We start from the raw sequence: 16,518 nt of genomic DNA on the forward strand, positions 1-16,518 counted from the left end.
ACACACGAAAAAAAAATCTAGACAATTTCCTTTTTAAGAAAAGAACCCAATCCCCCGCCCAAGGAGAAACCCAACAGTTGGCTAAAACTATGAAGAACACCGTGGCTTTGCGATCCTGCTCTCTGTCCACATAAGGCGTCCTTCCTCCTCCTTTCTTTCCTTTCTAGAGCTTCTGAGATACAGATGAAATTGGGAGAATGATCATGGGCATTGTCTTTTTGTGGATCGTTGCTTATTTAATTTGTGTCCTGTTCGCATTTCTCTTTAATTTAAACCAAAGACCTGACTACAACTGGAACGTCCAACCCACCATGGGTATTGTCTTGTCTTGTCTGTCTCAACGTCATCATCGGTTGTTGTTGTTATTATTATCATCATCATCATCATCATCATCATCATCGTCATTATTATTATTGTTTATCACAAAGAGTTCCTACTAACAGGTCTTCACAAAACCTGGAACTTCCACGAAGATGTCTGGTCTTTATAATCCAAGCAGTCAGCGTTGAAGTTTAGCTTCCAGGAGGCTGTTTGGTCCTTATAATCCAAGCAATCAGTAGTTGAGTTAAACCCCAAACTTGAAGCTCCGTAGCCCTGGGTGGAGAGTGCAGCTGGAGACTGGTTGAGATGGCTGGCCACGGCATTGGTACCCATGGGGCTAAGGGCAGCCCCTGGTCCTGGGAGCTGGTGATGCATAGGGGTCAGGTAAGATCCACAATCCATCCCTCCAAAATAGGAGGTGGAGCCAGCATATCCTTGGCTGTAGCCAGAAGCCTGAGTGTAGGTCATCGGGTAAGACCTCTGCATGCATGAAGAAGAGGTGGACAGGGGGTCTGAGAGGGGGGAGATGGAAGCAGGGCTCCAGATGGACACCGGAGCGCTACTGCTGGAAATGGCCGGAACGGAGGTACTGACCGGAGGCGTGAATTGCCCACTGGTGCCACTCTCTGAACTCACTTCTCGGGCCGGAGAGCTTTTCTTCTTTGCAGGCCTCACTTTGTTCTGGCCCCCGTTCTGCTGCTGTTGCTGCTGTTGGCGGCACTTGGCCCGACGGTTTTTGAACCATACCTGGAAAACCAAGAGGAAAGAGGAAGAGCAATGTCGGTTAGCCGTATTGGTCACAGCAAAACCAAAAGGGACAAGAGTGGTCATCACCAGGAGATCAGCCTTAACCAACTTGATGCCCTCCAGGTGTGTTGGATGGATGCATGGATGGATGCGGCATGCTACACTGTAGTCCAAAACATCTGGAGGACACCAGGCTGAGAAAGGGTACTTAGATGATAGAATTTCAAGGCAGGTGGAATTCCATTGAGAAATGTCATGAATCTCTCCCAATGCCTTTTCCCCTGCCTCCAGAATTCCTTGCAGGCTTTGTTCAAGCAGGTGACGACCTAGTATTGGCCCACTAGAAGATGCTGCAAGGCAGGGAAGATTGGTCCCTGGGGACAAAGAGCATATCCGTCTCAAATTTTTTTTTTGCTTTTGGTGGCAACTCTAATTCCAGGTCTGATTGGCTTTGGCTAGTGTGTGGAAGGATTGCTTTTAGTGTGCTGGACTCCCCAAAGGATGCCAGTGTTGGTGACAGACGGACGATACCCACACAGCACAACCTAATTAATAACCTGCCTTCGCATTTTTGGTGAAATTTTGCAAGTTTTCTCAATGCCACTTTTTGCTTCCCTCAAAGTTCCTTGACTTGGTTTTTTTTTTTTTTTTGGCCTAGGAATGTGCAAGCCTGCATTTCACTTTCTCCCACATTCCTTTTTTTAAATCTCAAGTTCTTTCTCACTCAAATGTGAAGAACTTCGTGAACTTTGGGAGTTCTCCCCCCCCCTTTTTATCAAAAGCAAACTGAAACAGAATTCGCACACATCTGCACCAGCCAAATTCAATAGGTACAGCTGTTGCCAGCATGGAGGGAAGGAACCATGACATGCCTACTTGCCAAAGAGTTGTTAAAGATGAGATACCTGGTGGGATTTTTTAGGGGGGGGGGGAGAGGTGTAGGACTAACAAGATTGAATAAATAGCAATTAAAATCCAGAATTTTAAGAACTAAGCACTCAAATCCTGAGCTAGATAAATCTTGGTTTCTCCCACATTCAATTTCTTAAAGATCTCACATTTTAATGGAGAACTTCACAAATTTTGGTAAATTCTGATCAAAATGGAACTGAAACAAAATTCTGAGCCATCTCTAACAGGATACTCCCAGTTCAAATACACCTAACCAGGATAGTTGCAGGTGAACTAACTTTAGCAGCAGCTCTAGTCCTATGGAAGTCCACGTTGGAAGCGCAGCAGCATCATGGAAGCAGCGTACCTCCACAGGGCCAACGCTGATCTAGGATGGGGACTTCTCAGCTTGCCCAATACAGTAGACATCTAGACCTTGGAAAGGCCAAGTGTTTGACTCCACCATCTCCATTTCACCCACTTTCTCCATCATACCTGAGATATCCTTAACAAATACTTATCCGGTCTGGTTTTCTTTGCAACAAACAGATGCTTCACAGCCTTCCTATTCAAGGGATCATCACCACATCTGTATCAGAGACCCCGAAGGGGAAACAGGTGTGGGAAACGTCTCCATGGCATCGATGCAACCTCAGGGATTTTTACTACCAACGACTTCACACGTAGAACCAAGCAAACCCAATTGCTTAATAAGGCCACTTTGGGGAAAGGGGGTGGGCGGAAGCCCCTCCCAAGCTAGTAAGCTTGCCAGCTTAGGGTACCCCAAGGACTTCCACTTAAGTCCTATTGAAGTCAAGCCCTTAATTAAAAAGCACAGAGTATTAGGAGCGGTGGGTTAACAATTAAGGGAGCCATTGGGTAGGAGGGAAGGCTGCTAGGGCTGTATATTGCATTCCCCTCCAGACTAAGGTGAACATATGAAAAGGAGGACCGGGCTCCTGTATCTTTAATTGTTGTACTGAAAAGGGAATTTCAGCAGGTGTCATTTGTATATATGGGGAACCTGGTGAAATTCCCTCTTCATCACAACAGTTAAAGCTGCAGGTGCCCTGCCCTCTTTGAAATCTGGTCACTCTAGTATAGCTCCTGCAGCTTTAACTGTTGTGATGAAGAGGGAATTTCACCAGGTTCTTCATATATACCAATGACACCTGCTGAAATTCCCTTTTCAATACAACTGTTAAAGATACAGGAGCCCGGTCCTCCTTTTCCTGTGGTCACCCTACTCCAGCCCACCTACAGGATCAGGCCTTTGAAAGGGGAGCAATGAGCTGGGAAGGAGATACCCACAACTGGAGCACAGTAACCCTCTGCTGCTTCTTGTTCTCATTCACAGCAGGATATAGGACCGACATGAAAACGCACACATGTAAACGTCAGCTGTACCCAGATCAATGGGATTTACTCTCAAGCAATGCCATCTTAGACTGGGGCTGCCAATCCCCACTTGTCCTCCCTCTCCTTCTCTCAACATAACCCCTTCAACTCTCCAAGGTGCGTGAGCTCTCCGGAGAGCATCCTTCATTGCCTTGGTCTGCCGTCCTTACTCCCTCCCGAGGCTACGTCTGAAAAGATGGAGGCCAGGTCTAAGCAAGCCTGCCTTTGAACAAGGTGGGAATGAGGTGGTAGGGTTGGGATGTGGCAGAATGGATTGGACCTCTTTAGCTGGGGCGTGTGTGCTGTTTCAGAATGCCCCACCCATGGAAATAAAACTCCCTGCAAATTGTACACGAACATTCAAAAATGTGGTCTGAAATGGAGCAGTGCATTCTATCACCTCACCCCAGAGAATGTGCAGAACAGCTTTATTATTTTATTTATTTATTTATTTATTTATTTATTTACAAGATTCTGGAGCAGTGCACATAGGTATAAAGAACAGTACAAAAGGAAAGATTAAAAAACAAAAACAAATTAAAACTGTTTGATTTAAAACAAAGGGCCGGTTTTTTTGTGAACCGCCCAGAGAGCTTCGGCTATTGGGTGGTATAGAAATGTAATAAATAAATAAAAAAATAAATAAATACAGACGCTTGTCAGTTGAGTTGAGGAAGGCTTCTAGAAATTGAGTTGTTTTCAAGAGGCGCCGGAAGCAGCCTAGTTTTGGTGCCTGTCTGACCTCCAGGGCTCAGGGAGTTCCAAAGAGAAGGGGGCCACCACACTAAAGGCTCTTCTACTGGTGGACTCCAAATGTCCCACAGGTCCATGTGGAACCACCAGGATCATAGAATCATAGAATCATAGAATCGCAGAGGTGGAAGGGGCTTACAAGGCCATCGAGTCCAACCCCCTGCTCAATGCAGGAATCCATCCTAAAGCATCCCTGACAGATGGTTGTCCAGCTGCCTCTTGAAAGCCTCTAGTGTGGGAGAGCCCACAACCTCCCTAGGTAACTGGTTCCATTGTCGTACTGCTCTAACAGTCAGGAAGTTTTTCCTGATGTCCAACTGGAATCTGGCTTCCTTTAACTTGGGCCTGTTATTCCATGTCCTGCACTCTGGGAGGATTAAGAAGAGATCGAGAAGAGCATGTTATAGACACCCACACACCCACACACACCTCTTCTTCTCCTTCCCCCCCACCCCAGCAAGTGTCCAGCAGTGCTGCAGAAGCACCTCCAAACTAACCCCAGGCACTCATACAGTTTTCTGTAGACAAGGTAGGCTTGGATGGCCACCTGCCCAGGACCGTCACCCTAGCAGAAGCAAGAGCCCCATGGACTGGCTCCTCCACTTCACCATGGCAAGCTGCTTGTTTGCTGGCCACTCACTGTGGCCCAGAGCAATGATGGTAAGAGAGGCAGCCAATGCCCCGACCTGCTTGCTCCCTGGTTCTCTGCCTGTCTAGCAAGCAAGAGCTAGCAAGGATGAGGAAGACGAGGAAGAGGAAGAGCGGCTAGTGACAATGGTGGTGAAAAGGCAGAATCACTTTGGGAGGGGGGCCATCACTTTGGGAAGGCCGGCTCCAAACCTGGAGCCGGCCTTCTTTGTTAGGGTGACCATATGGAAAGGAGGACAGGGCTCCCATACCTTTCACAGTTGTGTAGAAAAGGGAATCTCATCAGGTGTCCTTTTGAGGCATGCAGCACCTGGTGAAATTCCCTCTTCATCACAACAGTTAAAGCTGCAGGAACTATACTAGAGTGACCAGCTACAAAAGAGGGCAGGGCTCCTGCTGCTTTAACTGTTGTGATGAAGAGGGAATTTCAGCAGGTGCTGCATGCATACAAATGACACCTGTTGAAATCCCGTTTTCTACACAACTGTTAAAAGATACAGGAGCCCGGTCCTACTTTTCATATGGTCACTCTATTCTTTGCAGAATACCAACGTCTTGGTACTGCTCTGGCACAACCACTCTAGGAAAGGTATACAATGAGCTTGCCCAATCCCGCAATGGAGGTGTGTCTCTGCTGCCCAATGCCGAACATTTTATTTATTTTAAAAACCAGGCACAATCCGCTACCTTTGTAGGATGCAAAATCTAATGCCTGAAGTAGCGGGCACACGTTGCTGCATGACCCTCACACCCTCTGCTAGTTTAATTCTGAATATTGAGGGGGGGGGACGAAGAAGAGGAGAAAGGGATAAAAAGAGGAAGAGAAGGGAGAAGTTTGTATAGAACCAAGATGAAGGCCATAGCTAGACCTAAGGTTTATCCCTGGTTCGTCCAGGGGTCAAACCTGTTCATCTAGGTGACACACAGGGGATCCAGTGCTCAGGCAGGGGCGAACCCTGGATGATCCCAGGATAAACCTTAGGTCTAGCTGTGGCCTATGGCATTATATTCGTCCCGATTCTCACCCTGCCAGGCAAAACTCTTTCTTAATATTTTTCTGCATAAGGTGACCATATGAAAAGGAGGACAGGGCTCCTGTATCTTTAACAGTTGCATAGAAAAGGGAATTTCAGCAGGTGTCGTTTGTATATATGGAAAACCTGGTGAAATTCCCTCTTCATCACACCAGTTAAAGCTGCAGGAGCCCTGCTCTCTTTTGTAGCTGGTCACTCTAGTATAGTTCCTGCAGCTTTAACTGTTGTGATGAAGAGGAAATTTCACCAGGTTCCCCATATATACCAATGACACCTGCTGAAATTTCCTTTGCTATTTACTGTTTTACTCTGTACAGCACCATGTACATTGATGCTGCTATATAAAATAAAATAATAATAATAATAATAATAATAATAATAATAATAATAATAATAATAATAATACAACTGTTAAAGACACAGGAGCTCTGTCCTCCTTTTCCTGTGGTCACCCTAGTTCTGCATTACTATTTTAAATGTTTGATTGGGTGTTAAATAGTTGTTTATTAATTGAAATTATTTTTTACTGCTTATAGTAGCGTTGAGTTTGCTGTTTTTATTTTGTTATCATTTATATTGTTAGCCAATATGATTGAGTTCTTGTTGTTTTCTTAATAGAATGGAGGGATTAAAAAAAAGTCTGAAATAAATAAATAAATAAATAAATAAATAAATACACATAAACACCTTTGCTCAGGTCTTCATTGTGTTGACACATGTTGCAAATTTTATGCTGACATGTAAAAAATTATTATTATTATTAGCAGTTATATGTCAGGCATATAAGTCTGTATTTTTATTGTGAATGGGCAAATACGGGTTCCACGTTCTGTGGATTTTATGTATTTATTTTATTTTATTTTATTTATTACATTTCTATACCGCCCAATAGCCGGAGCTCTCTATGACATATGTCAAAGAACTTCAATGAGTCATGGCTCTCTATCGTAGGCATATATGGCACAGTGCATAGTGGTGTTTTGGATATTTTGTGTGTAGAGGTACCAATCCCTTCTAATTTCACTGAGAGTTAGGCCACAGCTAGACCTAAGGTTTATCCTGGGATCATCCAGGGTTCACCCCTGCCTGAGCACTGGTTCCCCTGTCTGTCACCTAGATGAACAGGTTTGACCCCTGGACGACCCAAGAAGCTGTATCCTACATTACATCTTGAACATGTTTTCAACTTATCCCTCCAAAATATTTCCTGCGTTACATGTTTTACATGTCTCTGATACCAGCACATCTGTAAGGAGGCTGCGATTAGCTGCAATCGCCCTGTTGAGTAAACGTTCAGCAACTGAGAACCCAGGTTTGCCTCCGTGTAACGTATGAAGCCTATTCCACTGAAATAAAGGTAATTTCTAAGAAATGTATTTAGAATAAATGAAAGAAAAGAAAGAGGGAAGGGGGGGGAAGGAACAAACAAAGAAAGAGCCTGTTCAGATGACATGCTAAGCCACGGTGGTTAAGCATTTTGAGCTAAACATGATGGTTTAGCTTGTGAACCATTCCTAACCATGGTGGCTACATAGCCACGGTTTAAACACACTCACTAACCATTTGCTGCAAAAGGGTTAGCGGCCTAACCATGGCTTAGTGTGTTGTCTGAACTGGCCCCAAAAAAGAAAGAGGGAGAGAGAGAAGGAGAGAATCCCTCATGGGCATCTCTCTACTATAGGCAGATATTGGTTTTTCACCTGTTTAACTGTCATTACTTCCCCCAAAGCCCCATGGTAGTAGTGCTTTCGTAAGAGCGCTGTGAATTCTCTTTCAGAGGTCCGTAGGCCACCTCACAGTACTCCAGTTCCCAGGGTTTCCTGGAGAGAGTGAAAGGCTATTAAACCAGTTTAAGTCTGTGGTGTAAATGTGCCTTGCTGCTCCCTGTAGTTTAGCATATCTTATTAGTCCAAGACGCAATGTCAGCAAGTCTCTCCTGGGTCCTCCTCTTTCTGCAAATCTGCTGTACCCCTTTACTGCAAATATCCTGGTAACTCATTCCTTTTCATGCTTATAGGAAAACAACTTCTGTTGGAATCAATGGACTTCGCTTTCAGGGTAAGGATCATTTCAAAGGCTATTAATTCTTACATGAAAGTAACAGGAAACTTGCGTATAAATTGAAATGTGTGAATGTGTGATGATATAAGCAATGGGAGGTGGTTGGGGTACAGGTATTTTGGGGTGTGTGTGATTATGATCTGCTTTTGACCTACTACTTCTTACCAGGAAAAAAAGGTCTTTGTTGTAGGAGTTCTGTAACATGTGAACAACCTTGTAAATATACTTAGGATCAGGAAGCCAATTGAATGGGGGCAGCTTTCCCCAGCCATGGGGTTTGCATTCTCCTTGGAGATCTACTAAGTGATGGCTGTCATGTAGATCAATTTTGGGGTTACACCCTGCACCATGGCCCATTTCTATGTCCTGATTTACAGGAGGGTAAAGCTGAGCCCTCACTGGGGAAAAAAAAGTACAAAACCCAGAAGTCTGTTTTTTCTGATAGGCATTGGATTCAACGGCAAAAATCTCCATTCATTTCATTGGAGCCTGGACTACACCCAATTTAAATAAACACTGAGAAGGGGGTGATGTGTGTGTGTGTGTGTGTGTGTGTGTGCACGTGCGCCAGGGATGGGTGTGGGGTGCGGGAGGGGAGATGGTTTCTGTTGTTTTTACAAGACAGAGATCAGTCAGGGATCTGTCTTGAATGCAATGTCAATGGGTGAAAATTGTTCAGAGAGAGAAGTGAAAAATTTAAAAATAAATAGAAAAATCAAGACCCACTTCTTATTTGATAATACAAATACAGACTGGTTGGTCAATAGGTTCACGAGATGAAAGGCAAGTATGCTTAGTCTTATGATATTCTAATGATAAAATGTTCTGAAGCAGCAATAGATATTAGTGGGAAACTTGGTGCAAATTCAGAGAAAATGGATGAGTTTCCTTCTCAGGCTCCATCTTCTCTCAGACTCAACCCCCATTTTTTAAGTGTCTCTTCACACCTTAGCAACTGCAGCAAAGCCTGGTCTAGCTCTCAAACCTGCTGTTCTCCAATACATTTACCGAACGACAACAGAGTTTGCAAACGCATCACATTCGCAGATTTCAATTTTGGCGTTCATCAATGAATGCATAAATCATGCACGGTCGACCTTCCCCAACATGGTGCCTTCCAGATGTGTGGGGCTACTAGGCTGGCTGGGGATTCTGGGTGCTGTAGTCCAACACATCTGAAAGCCACCGTGCTAGGTAGGGCCAACCGAAGGTGCCAAATTAAGCAAAAAGCAAAAATGCATCCTGTGAAGTGATCCTCAAGTGCAAATAAATTCAGAGCTGATGGATAGCATGTCAGGTTTTGTACCTTAAAATCTGGCTTCCAGATTTAGGGAGGTATCATGGCATGCCGCCCTATTCTGCCTCATCCTTTCAGATCCAATGTGATTATCCTACCAGCAGCTCCTAGATTTCTCTGGCTAAACAAATGGAGAGATGAGTGTGAAATAAACATGTGTGTGATTGATTAGCATGTGTTTATAAGCTTGCTATAGTCATAAGAGGTATAGAAAAGTAGTCAAACAAACGCCCTGAAAATACATCAATGGGTGGAGGAGGGTGAGATTTAATACTGAATAGCAATATTAATTAACAGCAAGCTTTAAGACTTGCTAAAAAAAAAAAAATCTTCCTGCCCCACCTTGCATGATTAAATCTGAAATGGCAGCCATGTTTATGAAGACACATCTCAAGCAACTGTGAGAACACCCGCTGTGTGAGGGAATCCACACTTACACAGCTGAACCAAAATGCCAGGGTCTACTGCACAAAGTTGTTGGAGGAGGAGGAGGAGGAGGAGGAGAAGGGGGAAGAGGAAGAAGAAGAAGAAGAAGAAGGAGGAGGAGGAGGAGGAGGAGGAAGAAGAAGAAGAAGAAGGGGGAGGAGGAGGAGGAGGAGGAGGGGGAAGAAGAAGAAGAAGAAGAAGAAGAAGGAGGAGGAGGAGGAAGAAGAAGAAGAAGAAGAAGAAGAAGAAGAAGAAGAAGAAGAAGAAGAAGAGGTGGAGGAGGAGGAGGGTGAAGAGGAAGAAGAAGAAGAAGAAGAAGAAGAAGAAGAAGAAGAAGAAGGAGAAGAAGAAGAAGGAGGAGGAGGAGGAGGAGGAGGAGGAGGAGGAAGAAGGAGGAGGAGGAGGAGGAGGGGGAAGAGGAAGAAGAAGAAGGAGGAGGAGGAGGAGGAGGAGGAGGAGGAGGATGGGGAAGAGGAAGAAGAAGAAGAAGAAGAAGAAGAAGAAGAAGAAGAAGAAGAAGAAGAAGAAGAGGAGGAGGAGGAGGAGGAGGAGGAGGAGGAGGGGGAAGAGGAAGAAGAAGAAGAAGAAGAAGAAGGAGGAGGAGGAGGAGGAGGAGGGGAAGAGGAAGAAGAAGAAGAAGGAGGAGAGGAGGAGGAGGAGGAGGAGGATGGGGAAGAGGAAGAAGAAGAAGAAGAAGAAGAAGAAGAAGAAGAAGAAGAAGAAGAAGAAGAAGAGGAGGAGGAGGAGGAGGAGGAGGAGGAGGAGGAGGAGGAGGAGGAGGAGGAGGAGGAGGAGGAGGAGGAGGAGGAGGGCACTGACCCTAACAGACACTCCAGGAGTTCTTGAGAAGAGAAAAATAAGCCACACGGCTGCATCAAGGTTCTAGTGAGTGAAGGAAGGCAAGCCAGACAGAAAATGATGGTCTCCAGCACTAGTGAAGCAAAGCAGGTCTAGTCTTACAAGCTGTAGAGAAGGGCTCCTCCCCAGAAACCTGGTGCATGACCTGCTCTTCAGAGAAGGTGAGCTTTCCCCAGCCAAAAGCCAATTGCTGATTGTGGGCAATGGGGGTTGTGGTCCAACACATCTGGACTACAGTTTGGAGAAGGCTGGTGTTAAGAGCTTGAAATGAGAACTCTTCTGGATCAGACCGAAGGATGCCTATCTCAGGGATAGGGGAAATTGTGGCTCTCTGGAAGTTGTTGGAGTGTGACTACCATTGGCGATGCTGGCGAGGGCTGATGAATGTTGCAGCTCAACAACCTCTGGAAAGGTCACACTTGCCCAGCTAGCCTGGCATCCGGTTTCCAACAGTGGTCAACAAGATGCTTCTGGAAAGCCCGCGAAGAAGGTATGAAGGTCACATCTCTCTCTCTCTCTCTCTCTCTCTCTCTCTCTCTCTCTCTCTCTCTCTCTCTCTCTCTCTCTCTCACACACACACACACACACACACACACACACACCATTTGCTCCCCATCAACCAGTAGGCAGAGGTTCACTGCTTTGTGACCCAGAGGCTTGGCTCTATTGAGCTATCATGGCTCATTGTGAGGGACAGACCCCTCTATCTCCTTCTCTTCCAACGGCATCTAGTCCCCCCCTTGAAAGCCATCTAAGCTCTAGAACCCATCACCACCAACAACCACCCATCAGTTCTCACAGCAGCGGTCCACTAGTTAACATGCAAAGTGTCATAAAACTAAGATTGGAAGTCATCCGGCCTATCAGAAGGCATCAACTCAGGGGTGGTCAGCTTGAGGCCCTCCAAGCTGCTGTTGGACTACAACTCCCATCATCCCCAGCAGTCCAACAAGAGCTGGAGGGCCTCAACAGGACTGCCCCTGCATGGACTTTCAACAGTTCCACTTTCTCTCCATCTAGGGAAGCCTTCCCCAACCTGGTCTCCTCCAAATGTTTTGGACGTCCAACTCCCAGAAGTCTCGACCATTGGCAGCTGGTGGCTCCAATGACAGTGGAGCAGCGAATCCGCTCCAAGTTTCAGTCAGAGCCAGTCAGATCTCTAAAGGAGCTCTCCAAGGTGCTCTGAACCTTGGATAGCTCCTTCAGAATTCTGACTGGTTCCAACTAAAACACGGAGTGGATTCACTGCTCCATTGACATTGGAGCCACCAGCCGCCACAGCCATCGGCTATGCTGGCTGAGAATGATGGGACTTGCAGTCCAACAGATCTGGATGGTACTGAAGTTGGGGAAGGCTGATTTAGGAAAGTGGGGGGAGAGGTCTCCTTACCTCCATATTTGTTTCCACCACCCACATATAGAATCATAAAATAGCAGAGTTGGAAGGGGCCTACAAGGCCATTGAGTCCAACCCCTGCTCAATGCAGGAATCCACCCTAAAGCATCCCTGACAGATTGTGAGGCCATTGAAGCTTGTTATGAAGAATATCTACTCCCACCACACAGACACACACTCAAATCTCTTGGCCCCTTCCCCAACACTAACATTTGAAATGTTGGTCCACCAGGCCTCCTCCAACCTCTTGTGTGGGATCTTAGAAGTGAGCTGTGTGGGATCTGGCCTGCCTAGAACTAAGCTGGAAGAAAAGAAGAGGCAGGCCACCACTACCTCCTGCTGGGCTTACCTGCACTCTGGACTCTGGGAGGTTAATTTTGAGGGCCACCTCCTCACGCATGAAGATGTCCGGGTAGCGAGTCTTGGCGAAAAGAGCCTCCAGGACATCTAGCTGGGCTCTGGTGAAGGTAGTGCGCTCCCTCCGCTGTTTCCGTGGAGTGGCTGGAGAAGGAAAGCCAAGGAAAGGATGTCAGGAGAAGCCAAGGAGCGGCCATCTCAAGAGAAGCCAAGACAACTACCGGACCGCCCTCCCCCGTTGGAGTCACAGAACTGGGGGATATGCCTTGCCCTTCCACGTGGCATGCAAGCCAACCCCAAAAGGCAGTCAAGCCAGAAACTTTGGATAATCCTGAGGTGAAGCGTGTTTTTCCCCTCAGAAGCAAATCTGAGAAGTCCATGGTGGACCCTCTTGTGAGCAAATATTATTTATTGTGTACTACACTGCAGGGGCCTTGTGGCATGTCTGTTCAGAAGATCACACAGGACACTAGGACTTCCTGCCAAAGAGGTGTGCCTCCTTGGACTGGAGCCAGATCCCTAGGCATGTCTACTCAGAAGTTGGTCCCACACTTGCTTCATGGAGGATCGACTCCCCAAAACAAAGTGCAGAAGATGGCAACCAGCGACCAAATCCACATTCACTTGCAAAGGAATCCCTTTGGAGGCTTCATTCTGCGTAACCATGGCTAGGATCTACCTGGGCAGCTGTCCAATCTACACCTCTCTAGGAGAAAATGTTGTTCATCAGAATGGGACTTACTTCCAAGTAAATATGTGCAAGGGACCGGGCTGTACAGGTCACTGTCTAACCTTAACCAATACAATCTGGTGGTGATCAGAAGAGAGGATGCCATGCCAGAAACTCCTATAAGTCTACTCAGAAGCAAACCCATCAAGTTTAATAGGGCTTTACTGTCAGGGAAGTGAATAGATTGTAGCCTTATCTCAGGAGACTGGAGGAGGAGCCACAAAGACATTACTCGAGAGTAAGTCCCACAGATCTCAGTGGGAATCTAAGCATGCTAACAAGAAGGACAACGAACCCCATAGACAGTTGAAACTGGGCCAGGCACATAGATGCACACTGCAGCAGAGCACAGAGCTAAAGCTGTGGTCCTGTGCACACTAACCCAGGAGTGAGTTGAACAGAGCACAGGACTTGCTTTGCGAGTAAGCCCATCTGGGATCGGGCTGAGAAATGTACACAGAGACCGTGAGTAAGAGAACATGAGAAGCTCCCTGATGCTGGATCAGACCAAGGGTCCATCTAGTCCAGCATTCTGTTCTCACAGTGGCCAACCAGCTGCCCACAGGGAAACCCGCAAGCAGGACATGAGTACAACGTCAGCCGCCCGCCCTTGCTCCCCCAGAAACTGTTGTACATGGGCTTCCTGCCTTTGATCCCGGAGGTAGCAAATAGCCATCAGGACTAGTAGCCATTGATAGCCTTCTCCCCTGGGAATTTTGTCCAATCCCCTTGCTATCTAGGCCATACTACATTTGTGATAGGAAATTCCAAAGTTTATTTTATTTATTTATTTATTACATTTATATACTGCCCCACAGCTGAAGCTCTCTGGGCAGTTTACAACAATTAAAAATAGTAAACATTAAAAGTATACATTTTTTAAAAAAAAAACATAAAAACAGTATAAAAACAACAGTATCCATTTAAAAACAACAATTCTGGGGTCCATTAAAAACAAACTTAGCGTTGTTAAATGCTGTTAAAATGCCTGGGAGAAGAGAAAAGTCTTGACCTGGTGCCGAAAAGATAACAATGTTGGCGCCAGGCGAGCCTCATCGGGAAGATCATTCCACAGTCGGGGGGGGGGGGGGCAACCACTGAGAAGGCCCTCTCCCTTAGGCCCTCTCCCTAAAACTTCCTTTTACCTGTCCTGAATCTCCCACCAATCAACTTCATAGGATGACCCCAAAGAGTTCTAGTATTATGAGAAAGGGAGAAAAATATCTCCCTATCCACATTCTTGGTACCAGGCATAATTTTATACACCTCTGTCATGTCTCCCCTTACTCACTTTTTTTTAAGCTACCCAGATGTTGCATCCTTTCCTCATCACTGGAGAGTTGCTGCAGCCCCTTGATCATTTAGCTGCTCTTTTCTGTACTTTTTCCAACTCTGTAATATCCTTTTTAAGGTTGCAGTCACCAGAACTGTATACAGTATCCCAAGTGTGGTCACACAATACATTAGTATAAGGGCAGTATGATATTGGCGGTTTTATTTTCGATTTCTTTCCTAATTATGCCTAACATGGAATTTGCCTTTTTCACAGCAACACACATCGGGGCCATTGCTAGACCGAAGGTTTATCCCTGGATCATCCAGGAATCAAACCTGTTCACCTAGGTGACACACAGGGGATCCAGTGCTCAGGTAGGGGCGAACCCTGGATGATCCCAGGATAAACCTTAGGTCTAGCTGTGGCCTAAGTGGGCACCACCCTCGGAGTTGTGTTCGGCGGGTTGTATCCAGTGTGCGTCTAACTTAAATCCAGGGACATGTGGAGCAGCAGGGGAGATGGTAAAATACAATAGCAACATTCCAAATCTATCTCTATGGCCATAGCTAGACCTAAGGTTTATCCCTGGATGGTCCAGGGGTCAAACCTGTTCACCTAGATGACACACAGGGGATCCAGTGCTCAGGCAGGGGCGAACCCTGGATGATCCCAGGATTTTATTTATTTATTTATTTATTTATTTATTTATTTATTAGATTTATATACCGCCCCATAGCCGAAGCTCTCTGGGCGGCTTACAACCTTAGGTCTAGCTGTGGCCCAGGTCGACATTTTCATCGCGCTGTCCACCACAACCCCAAGCTCTCTTTCTTGGCCGGTCACCACTAGATGAGATCCCATCAGCGTATTCGTGAAGTTGGGATTTTTTTTGCCCCACTTTACACTTGCTTACACTGAACTACATTTGCCATTAAGACGCCCATGCTCCCAGTTCGGAGAGATCCCTTTGGAGCTCATTGCAACCCCCTTTTTGTTTTAACCATCCTAAATAATTTGGTGCTATTTTTGGTAGGAAGCTAGGATACAAATCAAATGAACAAATAAACGTGGCCACCTACACTGCTCATTCCTAATCATAGAATCGCAGAGTTGGAAGGGGCCTACAAGGCCATCGAGTCCAACCCCCTGCTCCATGCAGGAATCCACCCTAAAGCTTCCCTGACAGATAGTTATTTATGAACAATTTGAAAAGCACTGGTCCCAGTACAGCACCCTATTGGACCCCATTGTTTACATCCCTCCTTTGGGAGAAACTACCATTTATTCCTCTCTCTGCTTGCTGTTCTTTGACCAATTACTGATCCATAAGAGGACCTCTGCTCTCATTCCAGACCATGCCTGCTACATTTGCTCAGGAGTCTTTCATGAGGGCTGCAAATTCACTGGAGGGTGGGAAGCCCTAATATTTTCCCCACCCCTATCCATGCTTAAAAAGCCCCCAACCCGTGTCTAAATACATATACCGTACCCACTCTCCATCACCTCCACTCTTCAATTTAGATCCAATCAATCTTTGGAAGCAAAAAGAGCTTGATTAGACTCCGGAACACACTGTCCAGGAAATGCAGAGTTCTACAGACATTCCTGTGATTTCCGTAACTAGGAAATGGGGAAGATTTCTTTTCTATCTTTCTCTTTTCTTTCCCCCCCCCCTGAAAGATGCCGTCCTAAACAATCCTGCTGGAGCAGGCATCCCATCAAAGGGTCCATCAGAAACAGTGGCCCTGTTCACACAACACACTAAACCACGCTGCTTAACCACAAAATGGTTCATGGACTGCATTAAGGTTAATGCATTCCGGTTAACCATTTTGTAGTGAAGCAGCGTGGTTTAGCGTGTTGTGTGAACCAGGCCTATAAAACTCCAGTCCACTGCTCAGGCCAGAATGGATTGTGGGTGGGAGAGGGGTGTTGGAACCGGCTCAACATGTTCCTACACCTCCCCCCCCCCATGCTTCATCTAAGGGCCTGATCCCATCCAGGGAGGCGACCCCTCTTTTGCTTACCTGGGTACCCGACCGAGGGATGGAGGAGATCCATCCCGGAGGTGGTGAGACTCAGTCCGTTGACTGCATAAGGTGGTTGCTTAAGATAAGACATCATGCTAAAATTGTGGTGTGGAGGAGGAAAGATGGCTGAAATTCCAGGGATGGGATGGACAGGAAGAGGAGGCAGCTCTTGGTCTCCCGGTTATCCTCTTCTTCTTCTTCTTCTTCTCCTCCTCCTCCTCCTTCGTCTTTGTCTTCTGGAGCTTTGGATGGAGGTCTTCAGCGGAAGACTGGAGACCTGGAGTCTAAATTGAGA

At 46.2% G+C, this 16,518-nt stretch overlaps 1 protein-coding gene across 2 annotated transcripts; it reads right to left on the bottom strand.

The window, feature by feature from the left end:
• Positions 1-447: 447 nt before the first annotated feature.
• OTX2 (orthodenticle homeobox 2) lies at positions 448-16,317 on the bottom strand. Of its 2 annotated transcripts, XM_063147677.1 has the most exons (4): positions 16,221-16,317; positions 13,397-13,408; positions 12,180-12,331; positions 448-1,068 (listed from the first exon to the last, which is right to left on the bottom strand). In XM_063147677.1, the coding sequence occupies exons 1-4, from the start codon at positions 16,315-16,317 to the stop codon at positions 448-450; spliced, it is 882 nt and encodes a 293-aa protein (XP_063003747.1). The 2 variants fall into 2 exon arrangements, with proteins under 2 accessions (XP_063003747.1, XP_063003746.1); XM_063147676.1 differs by lacking the exon at positions 13,397-13,408.
• Between the last annotated feature and the right edge of the window lie 201 nt (positions 16,318-16,518).

Source organism: Elgaria multicarinata, chromosome 2 (assembly GCF_023053635.1).
Source record: "Elgaria multicarinata webbii isolate HBS135686 ecotype San Diego chromosome 2, rElgMul1.1.pri, whole genome shotgun sequence".
NCBI classification, from domain to species: Eukaryota; Metazoa; Chordata; class Lepidosauria; order Squamata; family Anguidae; genus Elgaria; species Elgaria multicarinata.